Source organism: Corylus avellana, chromosome ca10 (genome assembly GCF_901000735.1).
Source record: "Corylus avellana chromosome ca10, CavTom2PMs-1.0".
Taxonomy (NCBI): Eukaryota; Viridiplantae; Streptophyta; class Magnoliopsida; order Fagales; family Betulaceae; genus Corylus; species Corylus avellana.
This window is the reverse complement of record NC_081550.1, coordinates 2,406,426-2,427,565: the sequence shown is the minus strand read 5'-3', so window position 1 is coordinate 2,427,565 and position 21,140 is coordinate 2,406,426. Positions and strand designations below refer to the sequence as shown.

General features: G+C 35.5%; 3 protein-coding genes across 4 annotated transcripts; 1 reads left to right on the top strand and 2 right to left on the bottom strand.

Annotated features, from left to right (window-relative positions):
- Positions 1-2,160: 2,160 nt before the first annotated feature.
- On the bottom strand, positions 2,161-8,260 carry LOC132163309 (calcium-dependent protein kinase 8-like). 2 transcript variants are annotated; one of them, XM_059573549.1, is made up of 9 exons: positions 7,910-8,260; positions 7,046-7,597; positions 6,177-6,300; positions 5,904-6,047; positions 5,551-5,703; positions 5,343-5,458; positions 4,904-5,071; positions 4,480-4,710; positions 2,161-2,723 (listed from the first exon to the last, which is right to left on the bottom strand). In XM_059573549.1, the coding sequence occupies exons 2-9, from the start codon at positions 7,556-7,558 to the stop codon at positions 2,568-2,570; spliced, it is 1,605 nt and encodes a 534-aa protein (XP_059429532.1). In that variant the 5' UTR covers positions 7,559-7,597; positions 7,910-8,260; the 3' UTR covers positions 2,161-2,567. The 2 variants fall into 2 exon arrangements, with proteins under 2 accessions (XP_059429532.1, XP_059429533.1); XM_059573550.1 differs by having other exon boundaries at positions 8,002-8,260.
- Positions 8,261-11,537: 3,277 nt separating this feature from the next.
- LOC132164278 (uncharacterized) lies at positions 11,538-13,936 on the bottom strand. The gene is made up of 2 exons (XM_059574765.1): positions 13,595-13,936; positions 11,538-12,113 (listed from the first exon to the last, which is right to left on the bottom strand). Exons 1-2 carry the CDS (start codon positions 13,893-13,895, stop codon positions 11,905-11,907), a joined length of 510 nt encoding a protein of 169 aa, XP_059430748.1. The 5' UTR covers positions 13,896-13,936; the 3' UTR covers positions 11,538-11,904.
- An 812-nt stretch (positions 13,937-14,748) lies between these two features.
- LOC132164262 (uncharacterized) lies at positions 14,749-20,068 on the top strand. The gene is made up of 5 exons (XM_059574738.1): positions 14,749-14,935; positions 15,830-16,144; positions 16,989-17,190; positions 19,286-19,514; positions 19,618-20,068. The coding sequence occupies exons 1-5, from the start codon at positions 14,837-14,839 to the stop codon at positions 19,862-19,864; spliced, it is 1,092 nt and encodes a 363-aa protein (XP_059430721.1). The 5' UTR covers positions 14,749-14,836; the 3' UTR covers positions 19,865-20,068.
- The last annotated feature ends 1,072 nt before the right edge of the window (positions 20,069-21,140 follow it).

Sequence of the window (21,140 nt, the reverse complement as noted above, 5' to 3'; positions counted from 1 at the left end):
TAATATTTTTGTTTTAAAAACATAAAACAATTATGAGAAAGAGAATGATTTGACAAACAAAGATGTTCTAGATAGAAATGGAGGAAAAGTAAGTGCAAAAATCAAAAGAAGGTAATTTCTGAAAACAATCAATGCAGGGATTTCCAGGACTCATATATATCACAATAATAGATCAACCTTAACTTCCATGGAAATGAAATATAAAAAGAGTTACTGATATATAAAACAATAAACTTAAGAAAAATTGTTGTCTAATTAGATCCAACTGATAAATCATACAACAAAAAACGATCTAAAAAGATTCAACATGAAGGAGGTCGGCATGTGATGGATTGGAGCAAATAGAAACAAGTAATTTAGCATAATCAATTGGTATATCAATTAAATCCAACCAAATAATGGAAATGATTTTAATTAATTCAAGCTCAATAAAGGCAATTGGGTGAGAATAGGAGACATATTTACAATGAGATGTAATATAATTAAAAGGGCAAACAATGGAAGATGAAAAGAGACATGATACTTATCAGGGAGAGAGAGAGAGATCGAGAACAGAAATGACTGGCATTGCGTGGCAAATACGAAGCTATTCATTTTAGACAATAAAGAAATAAGTGAAATTGGCTAAATTTGCTAAGCAAATATCAAGAAATCTTTTTTCGGCGGAATGTTCGAGGTTTTGTAAATTGTAGCTTATAATTTATGGATTCGGCTTGACCCGTAGGGCTTGAGACAAGTGTTATAAGACATGATTCAATTCCAACTGGAATTGAACCGAAGCTAAATTTATTACTATAGGAGATCACTCAATCCTTTTATGTATCGCTTATAATATATGTAATAATTAGTAGGAAATGCATTTTAAATGAATATTCTATATTTGAAAAAAAGCACTGATATGCATAACTTTTAAGAAAAAATTCTTCCCAATAAGTGAACTTCGTTAAAAGTCATTGAACCTTTCGCTCTTAACAGCTTGCAAGTTTGTTAAAATAAAAAATAAAAACAGGAATCCACAAGTATGACAAAAAAAAAAAAAAAAACTGGTTGCAAGGATAGCAGCTTTACATAAGCGATCTAGTGGTGCATTTCCAATTTATCAGTATTTAAAAAAATAAAATTAAAACATCAAGGTTTCAAACTTGATGCATTCCTTTTTAGGACTTATATCTAAAATCCGGTAATTCTCAAGAAAGATGTTCTTCAAAACTAAAGCCTTGCAAATGTATTTGATTTCAAGGTCATTGTTGCATTTTTGATGTCTTTTTTGAATTCAAATCCCGTGTAATGAGGCTATTCATTGTACGGTGCAATAGGCAACCTCATGTGAGACAGTACCTGAGCTTCATTTGCTTGGATAGGTGTACGGACAAACCGAACAAGTAGGCTCAGAACTGCCTAAACACCTATCCAAATAAGACGAGAGCCATAATACAATGGACAACCTTATTACACGTGATCCTCATCTGTCTTTTAATTTTAAAAAGTACACTTCCACTACATCCAAGAAAATGAAGTCTTGTTCATCTACTCCTTTATGCATTCCAGTAGCTCATTGGAAATTAATCTTGCTCTCTATGGTGGGAAAGTAGGATGTTGGTGTACAGCAACTTTAGATTGTGTTGTGAATAACATTTTCCAACTTGTGTTTGTGGCCAATGCCATATCTACTTTCATCAATCACTAAAATTCCAATTACCAACTAAAAAAAATCAAAAGTCAAGAATGAGAACGACCCCTTATGTAACCTTTTCCTTATTTGCTTTTATATATATTCAACTTTAAATATCACATAAAATTGTGATATTGCATTTGTTTCTATTATTTGCTTTCTTTTTTCCCTTTTCCTTACCAACATGACATGACATCCATGTGACAATTACCCCAAAAAAGACATCAATATCATGTATAGTGCATTATTTTAAGAGAGAAACTCAAGACAGTATTATTTTCAGATACTCTTTGCAAATAGCATTACTAAAATCAAAACAATTTAGATTGTCATGCCAAAAAACAGAGGATCTTTTGTGTGGATACTTTAAAAAAAAAAAAAAAAAAAAACAACAACAGCTACAGCTAGATTAAGGGGGTAATGTATGCTGTTTATGCGAATATCTAGTTAATAGATCAAGCAAATCCAGCTAAACATAAAGATTCATCTGTTGCAAAAACATGGATAATGAACTTCACCAAACACAATTGCACGTGGCAGATTCCATACAACAGCACATGGAAGCATTTAAACAGCAATTAGACAACACATCTCTAATGAAAAGGGCCTGTGGGCCAATTGACATAATATTTACAACCACATATTTCATGATAACAACTTGACCAAATTCTCCCTAAGACTAAAATTTTTTTCTTTCTCAGGCAACTACCACAGAACAACAGATCCTAAAGATAGCTATTTGATGAAAACATCAAGACCCTCATCCTGATCTCTACCTATTCGAAGGTCTCATGAGGAAATAAAATGAAAAAATAACAATGGTTGCATTAAACCAAGAAAAAGAAAGAATTATTTTCATTTCCCAAACACCAGTTATTTTATAATAATTGTTGGTTCATCTACCCTCATTGGCTAGCTGTAAAGACCCATCCCTCATCAACTTTAAGCTGAGGTTGTTGAATCTTTCTCGTGAATATTGCCTAGATGCTTTTCTCCAATCTGTACCAGCTTTCATCATAGCAGCAAACTCCTCATAACTTATGCGCCCATCCTGCAAGATTAAATGAGAACAAGGTTGGACTCTCAATATAAGACTTTATATGTTAAGTGTTGAGCATTAGTGCATAGCTGAATTAATGATGCCAAGGAGATGCACAAAAACCAATGGCGAAAAGCTCTGCAAATAGATAATTCTAGAGTGCTATACGAATGTATTAAATCGCCACTTACCCCAAAAGCTTAAGCTAATAAAAAAAAAAGTGAATTTAATCATTTAATTTATATTATAACACATTTCTTTACGTGTGGGCTCAAACTCCCCTCAATAAGGCTCAATACGTGAAATATTTAATTGAAATGAGCAATGAATTATGGAGACAGTTCAAATCCTTTACTCTGATACCATGTTAAATCACAACTTATTCGAAAACAAACTAATAAGAAATTGTGAATTTAATTATTTAAATTCATGAGATGATTAAAAGAAAGTCATGCTTTAGATAAAGGGGTAAGATATAGGGTGATACAAAAACAAGCACAATTATAAAATGAGCACTTCAAGTTTCAAGAACAAAAGTAAAATGCACCTATACCTGTGGGATGGGTTAATTCCATCGACACCTTTTGGGTTTTTGTTTTAACCAATCACACCTCTTGTTTTATCAAGTTGTTCTAATCAACCACTTCATCCACCTCTCTTTAAATCATTAACAGCATTTTTTCCCCTATTTGGCCCAAGTGACCTTACACTCGCAACTCTTATCGGCAATGAAGCTAAGTTCAAAGTTGTTGCCATCCCCATTATCTTCACTTGCTCACTTGCCACCCAATCCCTAGACCACCTTGGCGATTTCACATACTTCAATCCAATCCTACTTGGTGGCCTTGGAGGGTGGGTGTCTCTATGCGTGGAGCTTGGGTGTTTCTACGGGGTTTGGGTCATTAATTTGGCAGCGTATAGAGGCTTGATGAAATTCATCTATCAATGTTGATGTTAGGGTTTGCCAACCTCTAGAGTGATGAGTGAGAGGGCTTGAATGTCAATCAGCGCAAATGGATTCTCACAGGGTTTTTGATGGATTTGTTTAGTTAGTGGCCTGGGGGTGATTACAAATCGACAGTTTTGGGTAGTAGGTGTGCTGAATCTTGGGGTGCATTTGTACGGTGGTGTGGCGGTGAGTGTAGTTTTGGCCATGGGCAGCCAGGTTCTGCTCTGAGGTGTTCTTATGGTGCGATCAGGCACCTGATGGTGATGGATGGTCTCACCAGAGTTAAGAGGAATCGCATCAAACTTGGCCATGAGGCCACCACGGAGGAAGAGGACCATGTCTGGCTGGAAATGTTGGGTTTAGGTGCAGGCATAATCGGAAAAAGAAAAAAATTGCTGTTGATAATTTAATGAAGAGGGGGATGGAAGTGATTAATTAGAACCACTAGATAGCACATGAGGTGTGATAAAAATAAAAATTTTGGGGTGTCAATAGAGCTGACCCAAAACACAGGTGCAAGTGTATACAACCATTAAAACAAGAAGAAACCCATGTGGTAATGATTCCAGAAGATCGATACATCAATGGGCAGCAAGCAAGGAATGTTCTGATATGATATGGTCATTCATAGTACCAATATATTGGAAGTTTAAAGCCCTTCGATGGCTAGAAGATGGGAAACTTGATTTAAAAACTAAAAGAAGATATGGTGATCCCTACTTAGTCATATGGTATGGCCCTTGGATACTTTGAATGCCAGAAAAAAAGTTCGTCCCAACAAAAGCTCTCTTTAAAACAAAAAAAGGCTTCAACACTAACCTTGTCTGTGTCCACGTCATGCATAATTGCATTAATAACTTCCTCACTATTGGTGTCCGGTTCATCATTCAAAGCATCCCGCAGCTCTTCAATCTCTATGTAACCACTCTGGTTTCTATCAAAGAATGCAAAAGCTTTGTGTAGATGCTCATCATTGCCCATTTTTTTAAGATGCACTGAAACCGCAACGAACTCTCCATAATTTAGAGTTCCATCACCGTCAACATCAGCCTGTAATAATCAAATTTCAATTATTCCCTTAAATATCATCATATAAAACCTGCAAACTCAGTTCTCAACATGTCCAGATTCTTATAACAATATTAGTTGGAGCTAGATTATCACAGTGATTGTACTTCAAGAAGGTCAGGGAGCAGGGATTATGGAGGATAATAAGCTGGGTACGGCTAAACATGATGCTTACAGCTTCCATTAGGATTTGAAGATCTGCATCAGAAATCTGTTGGCCAAGCTTCTGCAACCCTACCCGAAGTTCCTCAATGTTTATCTTGCCTCTGTTGCTGGTGTCCATCATATCAAAGGCTCCCTTTATGCCAGCCACTTCCTCCACTGACAAATGCTCAGCCACCACCTATGGATGAAAAACACAAAGTTCAGACGTCAAATAAATGAAATCATAATATTACATGGACAACATTCTAGAAAGAGCATTATTAGACCTTCGAAAGTTTTCTTGCATAGGATTACACCAGGCAAACAAATTTTTCAAAAAGACAAGAAGACTAATATGTCAAACTGAGAACCTCGAAAGAGCTAGGTGCATAAGATTATCTTTACTTTCACACAACAATATGAAGTAAATATTTTGGTATCTTTTATATCAAGAAAATTCCGATCATTACCCTTAGAGCTCTTTTTTTGAGCTTGTTCATCACTGAAAATTGTTTGAGTCTTGCTTTCACAGTCTCACCCAGTGGAACATTTGGAGCCTTCTTAGCATTTTGTATCCAGGGATGATCTGCATGTGAGAGCATAGGTAAAATTGTTTAATACCGAGCAATAAATCTCAGCACATAGGAAACAAATAAAGCTTATGAAGCAGAACAATACCAAGCACTTCCTGAGCTGTAAGCCGCCGCTTAGGATCAGGATCAAGCATTTTCTTCACAAGGTCCTTTGCATTATCAGAGACTTTAGGCCAAGGGTCCCTCTTAAAATCAATGACGGAGCGAATGATTGCCTGTGCTACCCCTTGTTCAGTTTCTGGATGAAAAACATAATGAACTTATGAGAATACAACCCCACACATAAAATAAGAGAAACTACATTCTTGAGAAGATGTGCATAACATTATCTCAATCAGGAAAAGAAATTTTGAAATCGTTTAGTAGGGTAATTGTGCTTTACATAATCCTTATTTTAACACAGACACTCAAACCAGAAAAACATAGTAAAAAACAAACCTGCCCAGAATGGTGGAACACCACAAAGTAAAATATACAAGATAACTCCAGCACTCCACACATCAACCTCTGGGCCATAATTGCGCTTCAGAACCTCTGGAGCCATGTAATAGGGACTACCCACGATCTCATTAAACTGCTCACCTGCATATAATTGAATCCTTCAGGTCAAGTAGTTCATAACATAATACAAAGATGGCAATGATAAATATAAAAGTCCATTATTGGGAAAAAAAAATACATAAAACAGGCTCAGTAGATGAAGTGCAATACCAGGTTTGAAGAATACTGACAACCCAAAATCAATTGCCTTCAAGGGGGATGTTTCCTTCTTGTTTGCAAACAAAAAGTTCTCAGGTTTGAGATCACGATGCATCACTCCATGCTTGTGACACATCTGCAATAAAAATGCATGTAAATGTACCAGATTAATTTACATGAACATGTTGAGCTAAGGGAGGAGCATACTGCATACATATCCAACAACAAGTTCATAGAAATCATTAGAAGTGGGAGTATAACCAGAGCCAGCAACAAAGTTGGCCCACCATAGGCAAAAAGCGGAGACACACACACAAACAACAAAGTGGCAGAGAGAGAGAGAGAGAGAGAGGAGACAATTACATGGCAATATGCAGGAAGTAAAAATCTAAGCATCAAAAAGTACAGTCAATTCATTGCATGGATACCAGCCAGTCTGCATCCGTGACAGATCTCATGATAGGCAGTGATAACATGCACCAGTTCATAAAGAAGTCAGCCCCCTTACGATCTAGAAGACAATGAAGCAGTCCACACCAGTGGGAGGCGGGACTCTAAAATAGGGATTAAAAACGTGGAAAACGATCAATTATTGAAATTATATTTGAATTTGTTATTTTGACTTCAAAAGCCTAAATTATACAGACACATCAAGTTCAAAACCAACAGTAAGAGGTAAACCATAAATGCTGTAACAATAGTAAATAGAATGTTGTAACACCAAGTTACCAGCATATAACTATACCTAGAACAAGAACATTCTAAATCTGATTCAGCCAACAACAAACAAGCAAAAACCAAAGTCAAGCACTATCATAAGCATCAAAATCCATAATAATATTAAACCAAACCAGTAACTCAAAAAAAGATCCAAATTCAACCTGCACAACTTCAACAATAGTCCTCATAACGCCTGCAGCAGCGCGTTCTGTGTAATGCCCCCTTGCCACAATCCGATCGAACAGCTCGCCGCCCTCGCACAATTCCATCACAATGTGAACCGCCTGGTCATCCTCAAAAGTATCCTTCAAAGTCACAATGTTCGGGTGCTTAGGCAAATGCCTCATAATCTCCACCTCCCTCCTCACATCCTCAATATCTACAGCAGTCCTAAGCTTCTTCTTGGATATCGATTTGCAGGCGAACTTTTCGCCAGAGGACACATCGGTACACAAGTAGGTGACCCCGAATTCACCTCGGCCGAGCTCGCGACCGAGATCATAATGGGTCGAGATGTTACGGTCCGTGGGATCTTTCAAGACCCAGAGCTTGCTACCACCTCCAGTTCCATTGACCGCAGAGTAATCAACAGAAAATGGATTGGGTTTCTTCCTGGGCTTCTTGTTTTCATTCTGGGAAGGAGTACTGGGGGGGGTTGCACAGCAATTTCCCATTGGATCAAAGCCTCAACTTTGAAGTTCTTCAACCTTTTTCTGAGATTTGAATAAGACCCAATAAAGCATAAAGGTAAACAAATCAGAATCTGAGCATGAAAGTACAAGAGAGTCAGAACATCATATTAAATCAATCCTACGGCAAATTTACAATTCAGCTCCATTTTCAGCCGAACGTAAAGTCTCCAAAGATTTGGGAAATTCTCTTTTCAAATTTACGAGAAAACCCATGAATCTTTGATTTTTCTAAGACACCCACATAATTAAAAAAATATCAAATTTTGCAATAAATCCCCAAAATTTATGGAAGTTACTGCAATTAGCCAACAATAATTATAAAAAAATATATACCTGGAAAATAGAGCAAGAGAGTATTTTTATTTCAAAGAATCCACAGGTCCAGAAGATATTTTAGGCCAAAATGTTAAAAACTCAAAACTCACCAAGAAATCTTGGGAATTTTAGGTGACTGAGAATGAATATTGAGGAAAACCCAGATGAGATTTGAGATATGAAGGCCAAGAGCTTGACTTAATAATGGGGAGGAGAAGAAATGAAGGGTTTGGAAAAGAGCAGAATGTGAATATGAAAAGATCAGTTTCTCTTAGTGTGAATGAATATGAGAGAGAGTCAAAGCTGTCTTTTTTGGCTCACACTTTCTCTCTCTAAAGCCTCCCCCTCTCTCTCTCTCTCTCTCTTCTAATTTTTCTTTTTTCTTTTTCTTGTCGCTTAGATTCAACAATCAAATGAGACAGACAGAAGAAACCTTTCTCCAGCAGTCCCTTTTTTTTTTTTTCTTTTTTTCTTTTTCGGGTTTTCAGTTCCAAAATTATACAACCAAACCTCCTTGGCTTTGTTTGATAGCACGTTTTTTTTTCTTCTCTTTTTTTTTTTTGTTTTTTAAACAAAAATATCTACAAACACACAATATTCTTAAATTTAAACAAATAATTTTTTGCTTTGCTTTCTTATAATTTTATAAAATAATACATATTTTATATATATATATATATAAGTTAAGCTGTTGCTTTTTTTCAACAGCCTAGAGCAGTAGAGCCTAGGAAAGGAGGATAATGTACAATTTTGTTTTCTAGAAACATTTGACTTTTAAGACAATAATTTCTAGATCATTTCTGAAATGATTTTTTTTTTGTAACTTCTGAAATGATTTTGGCTAATAATAAAAACTAATTCCAGAATGCTTGGTACTAATTAGTATTGCAAGCTTTTAAAATGGCATAAAATGCTTTTGCTTAATGATTTTCTTTTTGGGGTGCTTGAATTCAAATAGCTATTTGGCACAATATTTACCTATTTGGCCATTAAATCACAATTATATGTTAATGTTGTCCAAACACTCAATTAATAAAAAAGTACTCCTTACCTTGTTTTACTAAATAACTGTTCAATTTTAAAAAATAGCAATTTCAAAAACGCAATTTTAAAAGATTTAATTTTTAAAATCACTTATTGAAATCACACTCCCAAACGAGCACTAAGTATATTGTATTTACTTTGATTTTGCCTTTGACATTTTTTATTTTTATTTTTATTTTTTTCATTTGTGGGGCTTACTTGATTCGCCTTATGTTATATTTAATTCATTCATTTGTAACTGACTTTTCTATTTAAGGTACAAGAAATCACTTTCCTTTCATTATATGTTACATGCGATATTGCTTTATGGTAGAGGAAAAAACCAAAATCATAGTCTTGATTTGAAAGATCTAGTGATAGTGATGTACAAATCTAATTACAAAAGCTTGAGTACTATTCTACTACTTTTTTTACTATACCTTTTTAAAAATTACTGGCAATATCTTAAGAAAAATGTTAAAGTGTTTTTTTAGTGTTCTTCCAACTGTGATGTGACTTTTAAAATCACCGTTTAATTTGATATTATTATTATTGACTTTTAATTTATTGGTAATTTTAAAAGTCACATCACAATTGAGAGAATACCAATAGAATACTATAAGAACACCTAACATTTCTCATATCTTAATTAATGATGAAAAATTAAAAAATTTGATAAGTAAATTTATTAAATATCAATTCATGCAAGAGCTTATCCATTCCTTTCAATAAATATTTGTGGTTAAAAAGGAAACAATCATTAGCTGTCCTACACTCCAATGATTGAGACTGGGATTTCATGTAATGAGCTTATCTTAAAGCATTCATCGAGTTATTTAAAATTTTTCTAAATTTAACTTTAAAAATATTTTTTTTTTAAAACTATTAAATATCAAACTCTCTAAATATTTATTTACTTTAATCAAATATTATTTTTTTATTAATAAATGTAATTGTCATAAACCTCACTTACTTTGATTTCATGTTAGAAATTTACCAAAATGGTACCCAACAACCAAAATAATATTAAAAAATAAGTAACTTTTGCTCTTGGCTTTTTTAAAATTTTGGAAAATAGTTAAAGCAAATATTAAATTTAACTCTAAATAAAGAGTTCGATAAATAATCATTTTGTGAATTTTGCTAAAAATTTAGAGAAATATTAAATATGAAGAACTTGATGAAAATGCACTTATTTAGCGGCGGCCTCGTGCACAAAGCCATTGATATTACATTGTAATAGGACAGTTTTATTGCGTGAGATTTAAATCAAAAGTATTGACTCAAAGATTGAAATTCAAACATAAATTCAAGAAATATGATGAGCACAATGATGAATCCTTTATAAAAGAAGCCCTATTCAATCCGTGAGCCTTGTAACAAGACAGATGGAGATGTGGCCACCCATTGACACATCTCACACGCCATCAAATATAAAAATCATGGTTGCGTAGGAAGATGGATTAACAATTAGTTTTTCATTGTAGTTTTCTCCTCCTATGAGAAATGACTTCACCAAACTTCATTTAATACAAACATGCTCAAGAGTCAAGACTAACTGACTAAGTTGCCATATGCTAGCAGGTCGGTGGGCGACAAGCGCATCACAACATGACACGGCAACACGCACAGCAATTGCCTCACAGAAAAAACGTTGCCTGCGAGCACATACAGGTTGACGACAGGGTGGTTTCAAACAAGAAACAGGGAAAAATAAAACAGAGCATTTAAGGAGGATTACATCCACTGATAAGGGCTTCCGAGGAGAGTGGTTGAACATGCATTAAGATGAGAGTTCAACTATTAAAATGAGAATTTTTAGCCTTATTAGTGTTAGTTGCTTTGAGTTTTATTAATGTTTTGATGAAATTGGATTAAGTTATGGTTAAATCAAACTTGAGGGAACGCCAGTAATTTTTACTGTCTAAGCCCTTTATGTGTGCGACTTCTAGTAGACAGTTGTTACTATGGTTAACGTCACACTACAATAAACGTTTTAAGAAGACCAAGAAGGACTAAAATTTAGAAACTGTCGAGCCTCAGTGATGAAAGGCTCCAATTGCCAATCTATCTAGAGACCTGGGTTGCAAAAAGGAGAGACCACATTGAGAGAAACACAAACTGGATTTTGGATTGGAGAGTAAAGCGACAATTATGACTATTATACAGGAAATCTGCAAGTTGCCAAGTTGAACAAAAATGATTTGTGTTCCAAGCAATGCCAATCTGCCGTGCATATTGAACAACCATATCAACAGAATGGTGTATGTCGTATATGTAGTGTTATAAAGGTAATATGAAAACTGCAAGCGAAGACCCCCAACAATATACAGTGTTTATTAAGGTGTACATCAAATCAAGTACATGTTTTTTGGTCTAGTCAAGAATATGTTTTTTAACTTACAGAAAAAAAAAAGGTATTATGTTTTTTGGTCTTGAAGCAAGCCATGCACACATGTTTTCTGAGGACAATGATGATGCAAGCCACAGTGAAAGCAAGCCACACATGTTTTTTTAATCCTAAGCAGCTAAGTCCTGTTTTAGTTGAATAAAGCTATTTCATTGCCTCCAACAATTCATGCAGTAGTAAAGGCCCTGATAATCAAGCCAACTATACCTCATCGATCCTTAATTAAAGCTCATATGAGTTTAAAATTTTATATACACCATAATTCTTACAATCGCTTAATCATTGTTTGTTGCTTTCTATTTTCAAAATAAAAATATTAATAAACAACCTAAAACATAAAATATGCAAAAATTACTATTATCTTTAATGTCACATCAGAACAATTTTTCAAACAAAAAACAAAAAGCGCACTCCAAACGGAGCCTAACTCTTGCTGAAGTTTAAGTACCTCCAGCAAATCAACAAAAGCTTGCTTCTGAGAGTTGCTTCCTGGAAATCAAAACTGCATGGCTGAATGGAAACCTCTGGTACTGAATTCAAGTGGAAGCTGATGCAAGACTAGCTACCGCCAATGATGTTTTTAGTTACTTGTTTGGTCTTGGGAAGCTTCTGTTACTGCAGTAGTAGCTGGAACTGGTAGTGGAACATCTATGGCTGGTTTTATTACAGTTTCAAAAAGTATATTGTAGAAAATGCTGAAGAGTACCAGAGCAACTACTGAATATTTTAGAAAGGACTCCGAAAATTCTTCTTCAGTCATTCGATCTTTCGTAAGATCTACATCTGAAGCTGCAACATGTTAAAAACAGAACCAAGTAAGAGATGTCACATGAAGATCTAATTCCAATCCCCAGACCCTATGAAATGGAAAATCAAGCATCTCATTTTGCCTCTTAGTCCAATTTAATTGCCCAGAATAAAAATCTCCAAGGACCAATGTTAGCAGCTACACATGAATTTCTATCCAAATCTACAAGTATAAAATACTTTCCTTGGTAATTGAAGATAATACTCTTTTGTGGGCTAATTTCACAAATTATTCACCCTGCTCCAAATTAAAAACCGTTTATATAACTTTCATGTCAAGGAAAAGCAATTTGGACATTTGGTTACAATTCTAAAGCCCCTATAACAATTATGCAGTATAAACAACATGCCCTCTGTACCTATTGTTAGGATTGTTGAAATTATGTGACTTAGTGAAAAGCAGGAAGAGAAAACGATACACAGAGAATTTACATAGTTCAATAGTGTGCCTAGGTCTACAAAAGCAAGCGGCTACATTTTCACCATGTCAAAAAGAATAAAGTGACAACTTATAACCAGTCCATGTAAAACCCTAACCCAGTACATTGAAATTTCAAACACACCCTTACCATGGATATGCTAGTTTTCACTTACGCTCCGCTGTGAGACCTTTATAATAAAGGCTGGTGTTACTTCTCCGTTCAGAATATGAGCTATCATCTCTAACACTTGTCACTCCTAAAATTGGGTACTACCCACTGAGGTAAAAAATCAGTTAGTAGTACTAAGGAACTATAGATGTCCTTTAAGCTTTGTTAGTAGTCTATAATCTAGCCAGTCATGACTAGATTAAACACTAGATTAATGTCCCAAGGTGTTTTCTTAGTCACCTTGAACTGCAATTACTTTCTATTTCTAGAGGCGTCCAAGTAAAATCCAATTAACAATTTTTGTGCATAAAACCCAGATAAAAATCTGCTTTTTTTTTTTTTTTTTTCTTCTTCTTCTACAACAGAATAATGCAAAATATGAGGAACCATGGTCTATAAAATCTCCATATGGTGGTCTTAAGGATAAATTTGCCAGAAATGGACGGCTTTGTGGAAAAAAGCACAAATTTTTTCCGGCTTAACTATCTTCTTTTGATGCACATTCGGGTGATTTTGAAGAAATTTGATAAATGTTGGATAGAACAATTAAAAGTTTTGAAATTTCAAGCAGCCAAATGTAGACCAATAACCCATGAATGGAACTAGTCTGAAACATGCTAGCTGATATTTGATAGGAATCAATTGCAGCTCAAAGTCATGATATCTTCCTCTTACTCTTCCTATTAAGGGCTTCCAACTCAGCCCACATATTTCTCACCAAAAGCAAAAGTTGCAAATGTATCCCAGAACAGAAAAAGTGATTTCAACGCATACATCTCATCAAAGTCACATCATTTGCACCAAAACCAAGAAAGTAGGAACAAAAAAAGACAATGAGAGAGAGAGAGAGAGAGAGCGAGATGGAGGGAATACCCCTTTTCTTTGGAGTGCTGATTTGTTTCTGGGCGAGGGATTGGAGCTGCTGGTCAAGCTCTTGAAGGGCTTCTCTGGCCTTATCTGGGTCTACATCAAACTTATGTGAATCCTTCTCCGTTGCATGAACAACACAAGATAGAAAAGAAGATGGTTTTTTTGCTCTTGTTTTCCTAGAAGCATCATCAGTATGTACTAGCGATTGAGATATTGTGAGTGCATTAGTTTTACTGGAGAAAGATGTTGGTGGCGGCGATACTGGTGGCTTATTGAGAAATGAGAGGCTTCGCAAAGAAAGCATTTGAATGTGGGAAATGAAACCACAGCCACTTCCAACAGTTTAACGATAAAACTTGCAGGCACATTCAGGCCTTTGTCTGTCTTTATTGTACGAACGGTGGATATGGGGTAATGGGTATAGAGATCCATCAATTTTCTGATTACTGGTAAATTCCATAGTATTTATGAATGAATTTACTTGCCCAAGTTACAGGCTCTTTCATATTTATTGTGGATATTATTTAGTAATTTAAAAAGTAAATTACTGAGAATTCCAATCCAAATATCGAAATACAAATATTTGGTAAATGAAGCAGGTATTTTAAAAAGTAAGTAACTAAAATTAAAAGATATATATTTTTTAGATTAAGAGAATATTGCAAGTTAGGTGTTAATTTGAGCGGTACGTGAACTTTTTCTTTTATTTTTTGTCCACCCATAATTGACCTTATATTGTCATCTAAATTAACTTAAAATGATGAGTAATTTTAAATAATTAATTCTCATTTTATTTTTTATATAATTGAGATGATGTGCCAATATCGATCAATTTTTATTTTTTAATAAAGATTAATTTGATGGTTTATGGGTACGGACACATAAACCCAATCATACGATGAAAGTTGAGAATCTAGTCAATATGACATTTGATTGATTTTTTTTAAAGATGTGTCTTACTTCAAAATAAAAAGAAATTAGAAAAATATGATATGGGGGCAAACCCAACCAACTTTATTTTGTAAAAAAATTAAAAAATTAAAAATTACAATAACTATAGAAATGTAAAATAATAAAGAAAGAGTAATATGTATTATGTAGTACGGAAGGTCATCAAGCCCTTGCCTTTTCAACTAAATTTAGACCCCAAAAGGAAACCATTTGTAACGAATGTAACGCCTCTTTACTTCGCGGCACAGACACATAAACAGAGACCCCGAAAAAAAAACAGAGAGAAAGAGAGAAATGAAGAAATCGGGAGGCGCAGAGAAGAAGAGGGTACGAAGATCTTCAGCAGCCGTACAAAATGGCGCCAGAGATCCCAACTCCGATACTCCTCCTAGGGTTTGCTTTCTCTCTCTCTTTCTCTGTCGCTCTCTCTCTCTATCCATCTGATCTAGGGTTTCATCTACGCACAGTGTGATACCAATTAGGCGTTTGGAAATGGAAAATTTTATTTTATTTTAATATGAATTGTAACTGGAAAGGAAAATGTTTAACAGGATTTATCCCATGCATACAGATTATGTATATATGTGCTTGTATATATATATATATATATATATATATATTTATTATTAGTATTTTTTTTTTTGTTTATGTTGGGATTTAGAATTGTTGATTAGTGTACTTGAAATGTGGGGGTCTTGATTTCTCTAATACTCCGTTTGCTTGCCGAGAAGGTAGTGTGGAAATTCGAATTAAGAAGTTGGAATGTGATGCTTTTGGTTGTTTGGGACCGGATGGTTATGAGAATCATACAACCCCATTGAGCCCAATACAATTATCGGTGTCCCCGTCTGTTGCTCGTTTCTTGGAAAATCAGAACGGCCTTAATAATGTGTCCACGAAATTTTGATGTTTATTATTGGTGTTCCTGGTTTCTGAATCGACGAAATTATTACGCCCATTACCTTCAAATGGACTAAGAGTGAGATTGCTTGGGGTGCGGGGACAACTTTTGGCAATTTGGTTTCATTTGTCTTAGGTTTCGATAGACTTGCTTAATGGTGCATTGTTTGTTACTCTGTCTTATCATTGCAGTCTTTTATGTCTACCTTATGCCTTGATGCTGGTCTCTATCTGGTGATTTTTTTGGCATTTTTTGTTGCAAAGAATGTGGTTTGCATGCCAGATTTTATCTCTGATCATAATTTGTAGGTTTACATGTTTTGTCATTTTTTGCCCTTTTCGATCAGATTGTCATATTATTATTATTACTATTATTTTTATCTTCAGAAACAAGCTGCTAAGAAGGATGTGTTTCAGTTGTTTGCCGAGAAGGTGAGAGATCATAAGGATTTGGTGTCTAGGTGGGCTGTTTTACAGGAGACACGTGTGGAGTACTTCAGAGGGAAGGATTTTGCTAGCTTTTTGAGAAATCACCCAGAGCTCAAAGATATTCTAGAATCAGATAGGAACCTAGAGACTGAAGATGTTGGTAATTCTCTGTTAAGAAAGAATCTTTTAGTGCGCTGTGATCGTGTGGTGAAAACTCTTCGTCCTGGGAAGAAAAAGTTGTCTACATGGCCAGCACATCTAGAGATTTTCCCAGTAAGTAATCTCAATATGTAAGATTTAAATGTTTTGATGGGTAACTCATTGCTTTGCAGTTAGATGTATGAGACACACAAATTTTTTATTTAGCTGCATGCATTACAGTTAGCCTCTTAATTTATCTTCCCACAACTATGAAGACACCACCATGATTTACCTGGTTAGTTGACTCCTTAGTGCCCAAGCCTGTTTTGCCCATCAAGGCTTTAGTAGCATGTTTTAGCCAATTCAGTTTTTTTATCAAATCAAGTCAGGCGGCTCTAGTTCAATTTGTTGGTTTTGTTTGTGACTAGTTGTTTGCGACAAGTAGATTTTGTTACCCCCTAGAAGCCTTTCATCATGGATGTGCTACACTTAATTGTTCCAAGTTGGAATTATGTTATATCTCTAACGTGAGAGGGAGTAAGGATTTTATCCTTATCTTTTATCTAAGTTGAAGTTATCTTTATCTAGGTTTAGGGTATTTATTTTTGGGAAAATATTCTAAAAAGCCCCCTTGCTTTTACGAATTTTGCATGACCTGAGTTTTCAATTTAGCCAATTTAATACCTGAGTTTACAAATATTTTAAATCTAAAACTTTTAGCTCTATTTTCCTCAAATGAATAACAAAAATGACATGAAAAGACTATTATACCCTTTTCATTTATTATTATTATTAAAAAAAAAAAAAACAATTCAGAGGTTGGCGCTTAAAAAAAAAAATTAATGAGAAGGGTATTATCATTAAAAAATTTATGATAATTTCTGCTTGATTTACTTTATCTAGGAAGTTAGGACTTAGGAGCATGTTTCTAATTGTTTCTATAGGCGAAGTATCAATATTTGACTCTATTTTGCAGGATCAAGTATTTTCTGAAAATGATGCCTTTTTTGCGTGGACATTTGTAAAACGGAGACCACTTTGGCAGACGCTTCTCTCATTTTTCTGGCCTGTGTTGACACTAGCAATTTGCTTGTTTCCTGTGTATCCCCATCGGTGCAAGCTACTAATACTCTACTCTTGCGCAGGAGTCTTGCTACTTATTCTGTCACTACTTTTATGTAAGTTATGCTGTGCTTATTTATTTTATATTCTTCTCAATTTATCTTAGCTCATTCTTAGAGCCTTGATACAATGTTATGATTAATGGTGTACTAGTTTGAAGTAAGCCATTTGTCAATTTTGTTGCACCATTTTTTCACTATTACTGCTACTAATTGACAATTGTGCATCCTGTCATGTTTAGGTAACCGACATGGTTGTAGTAATATATTTTGTTATCAGGTTGCTGTACGATAAATACTCCATCTGTCTTAATTTAAGTCTTTCTTTTCTTTCTACATGTCCACTTTCTAACTGTTGAAGTTCTAACTTCTTCAATTACCCTTTACCTTTTTTAAAAAGGTAAACAAGTTTCTTACTAAAGTCATGTCACCTTTAATTTACAGGAAATTTGATAAAAATTACTATACCAAAATAAGATATATAAATTGGGACGGAGTGAGTGGTCACTATGTTATATGCCCACCTACATTGGCTCCATCGTAATGCTTGTAAATTTTAACATGTTGTCTATGCAAATATTATACCTAGTAATGGCTAGGGTTTTTGTTTTCTTGACAAATTTTGTTTGGTTCTTTTTTGCAATTCCATCTCTAATTCAGCTGCAGGAACTAATTGTTTCACTTCTTTTAGGATAAAAACTGAAAAACTAAGCTGTTCGGTGCTGTAAGTTGTGCTCTTGTATTTGTGGAAACTTTGATCTAGTTATTAGGAACTAGAATTGGTTGGTGGTGATAGCTCTATCATCAATTCATTTGCACTTGGGGTGCACGGATGTACTGTTTTTCTTTTTTTAATTGAGAGCACTGCCTGCTTTAGCACTTGGGATTCAAGGTTGTCTAATTTAAACTTTTAAAGGCCAACGATTTAGCACACGTCTGATGGGGTGCATTGACTTTAAATATTACGTTGACATGGGCATGCCTCCTTTGCCTCTCTCTCTCTCTCCCTCTCTTTGCCCCTCTCTCTCCCTCTCTCTCTCTCTTTGCCCCTCTCTCTCTCTCTCTCTCTCTCTCTCTCGTATGTGTATATATATAGGAAATGTCTTTCTCCCTGTCCAATTTTTGCCTTAAAAATTCTGTTTCTTGTTCAAACACGATGACCACTTTATGACTGGTTTAGTATGAGTTAATGTTAGTCTGAAATAGTTAGTAATAATTTTTCGCCGTGTTCAACAGAAACCTATCTTTGCAAGCTCTATGATTTGAATGAAGGCATTTATTGATTTGAATGAAGGCATTTATTTCAAGTATATGCACCAAAAGAATTTTTTAAATTTGTTGTGATGGTCTGATGGTCTATCACATTAGAAATAATATGGTAAGAGTATAAAATAGGAATCTTCTAACCGGACTGAAGTGCTTAGGATTAGTGATGGTGATGGGCTGGTGTCCTTGTCCCAATTTGGTAGTTTGATTTACTTTTTTGAAGGTCCATCTTTGGTGAAGGCATTAGGCATGGGTTTGTGGACCAGTTGATTAGTTGATTGTTTGTGCTTTTTGAGATGCTTTGGATTGTGATTGGGAATTGCTTTATGATGTCGATTTTAGAGTTCCAATTTGTATAATGATCCTTTAAGTAGAATTGGTTCCATGCACCACTCTTCATCTGGATCTGTGGACATCTTTGACTTCTGTCCCATCAGATTGTGTGTGTGTTTTAAGGAGATTAATGTTTTCTTTCATATGATAGATGAACTTTCTTTCATCTACTTACAAGCAGTGCAGTCACCCGATTACAGATATTTTAAGAGTCACCCAACTTTATAAATCATAAACAGGAGTCACCCAGATTCTATCAAATGGTTGTTATATCTTAGGAACCCTGTTTCTTTTTAGAAAGCATTTTGAAGTATTTTTCATATCAATCTGCTCAAGATCAGAGGAAGATTGCAACTAATTTAATGAGTGAACTTTGAACTTCCTGTTTTTGCTGTTTATGTTCTCTTGCTTGGGAGGAGCTAGAATTATTTACATCCTTTTTCTGTTTTCATGATGTGATACTATATCACTATGGAGCCTTACAGATCACTTCAATTAACTTATGTTGTGGTTTTCTGCTGGTATTTCATTTAAATTTCTGTTTAATTTGCAGTGAGAGCAACTGCATTTGGTGCTCTTTATATCGTTCTTGGAAAACGTGTTTGGTTTTTCCCTAACATACTTGCTGAGGAAGCAACATTGCGAGAGTTATTCCGTTTCTGGCCCCAGAAAGATGAGGAGGAGCGACCCAAGTGGACGACGAGGCTTTTCTATGCGATGGTGGCTGTGCTGGTCATATTGGTGCTGAGGCACCATGCCCCTGATGAGGCTGCTAGAGCAAGGTCAGTGTTGAATATAAATAACCTAATTTCCGTAGAAGGAAAAATACTTCTCTGCCTTCCTTTTTTGCATGTGCCTGAAGTATCAATCCAACCAATCTTTCAGGTATCAGAAGCGGGTCTCCAACATAATTGATGATGTTCTCGAGTGGTCTCCAAGATTAGCCCTGTCCGGGATGATGGACAAGCAGCAAACTGTCGATAACGACACAGAAGCAAACAACAGTTTTACAGATGCGAGTAAGGCTCCATCGGACAACGTAGGCAAGGAAACTGTTTCAGAGCAGTATGCGGCAGAGGGAGTTGAAAACCTAGAGGGTGCTGATCAACATAAACATGATGATCATATATGATACAAAACTATGCAGGTGCTTAGTGAACTACAGGTTACATTCCCTTATTCCCTTTTTGGTTTTTGTTTTATGATTTTGAGTGTAAAACCTTGTATCAAAACAATCGCAATAAAGCAGCTGGTTTCAAATGTAAGTCTTTTAATAGTATTTAGATATTGATGATACGTTTATACGGTGCTTTATATACCGATCAGTTACTGTTAAGTTGGTCTATGCTTTGACACACGAATTCCCTGTTATTATTAATATATCACGATCATGGACTTTGTTCCAGCTCGTGCTGGATTCCCTATCGTGTATTCCATGAATTAAACATATGACGGAAATAAATTCTATCTATCTTATTGATGAAGGAAATAAAAAGGTCATGGCGATTCTGGGTCGCTCCAACATAAGAGGATGTGATTAAAATATTTGCAAATTATGAGAGCTTCAATTCATAATTGCTTCGAGTTCATTGGGCACTTTTGTTTTTTTTTTTAAACTCTAATCCAAGTGGAAGAAAAAATGGAAAAAATAATTGAGAATTTTGCATTTAAAAACAAAGTGAAAGATGACCCACTTATCTAAAAAAATGTGCTTTAAAGTTGGCATTACAAGAGACTTTCAAAGCCTTCCGGACTCTGAAGAGAGATGAAATGAAAGTGAAAATAGAAAATAATGGTAGAGAAGTTCCAATCAGAAAAAAGGTTTAGAACCGTTTGACGGGAGGAGGATGATGGTAAGAGCATCCTCTTCAAAGGTTTTTTTTTTTTTTTTTTTTTTTCCCAAAAAATAACTTCTCTCTCTTGTTTAGAGAGAGAAACTCTGGGAAACCCTTAGGGTTTTTTCCCCCAGCCGCCTCCTAGTGAGGTCTTTCTCTCCGCCTTGTGTGGGCTTCCCGGGGTGGAGGAAAAGGCTTTTCCTCCATCCCCCTCCCCTTCTTTGTTCCCTCTTTGCTGTGTTTTTTGTTTGGGTTTCTTGTGTTTTGTTTTTTTTTTCTTGTGTAGATTCGAAGTCCGCCGCTGCTCTTCTCTCCCGTCGTCGTTCAGCCACCGTCCAGCCCCTTGTGCTGTCCAGTCCCTCGTTCTCGGTCCTCGCCGCTTTGCCCATCGCCTGGCCTGTCGCTGCCTAGCCTATTGCCGTTTCAGTCCATCCATGTCGCTTCCACTGCCTTGCCGAAGTTCCTGGTTGTGGATCTGGTTTTTGGGGGTTTAGATCGGGTTTTTTCAAAACCCGATCTACTCTTCCACGCCGACCCATCCACCAATCGAGGCCTTCCACCATCCTCCCTGGC

Excerpts from the sequence above, each read along its gene's own strand:
- LOC132163309 (XM_059573549.1), bottom strand. The coding sequence starts at position 7,558 with ATGGGAAATTGCTGTGCAACCCCCCCCAGTACTCCTTCCCAGAATGAA. Across the intron at positions 6,301-7,045 it reads CTATTGTTGAAGTTGTGCAG|ATGTGTCACAAGCATGGAGT; the intron begins GTTGAATTTGGA and ends TTTTTATTGCAG. Across the intron at positions 4,711-4,903 it reads TTCAAATCCTAATGGAAGCT|GCTGATGTTGACGGTGATGG; the intron begins GTAAGCATCATG and ends TGATTATTACAG.
- LOC132164278 (XM_059574765.1), bottom strand. The coding sequence starts at position 13,895 with ATGCTTTCTTTGCGAAGCCTCTCATTTCTCAATAAGCCACCAGTATCG. Across the intron at positions 12,114-13,594 it reads CAGCACTCCAAAGAAAAGGG|CTTCAGATGTAGATCTTACG; the intron begins GTATTCCCTCCA and ends AACATGTTGCAG.
- LOC132164262 (XM_059574738.1), top strand. The coding sequence starts at position 14,837 with ATGAAGAAATCGGGAGGCGCAGAGAAGAAGAGGGTACGAAGATCTTCA. Across the intron at positions 16,145-16,988 it reads CACATCTAGAGATTTTCCCA|GATCAAGTATTTTCTGAAAA; the intron begins GTAAGTAATCTC and ends TCTATTTTGCAG. Across the intron at positions 19,515-19,617 it reads GATGAGGCTGCTAGAGCAAG|GTATCAGAAGCGGGTCTCCA; the intron begins GTCAGTGTTGAA and ends CCAATCTTTCAG.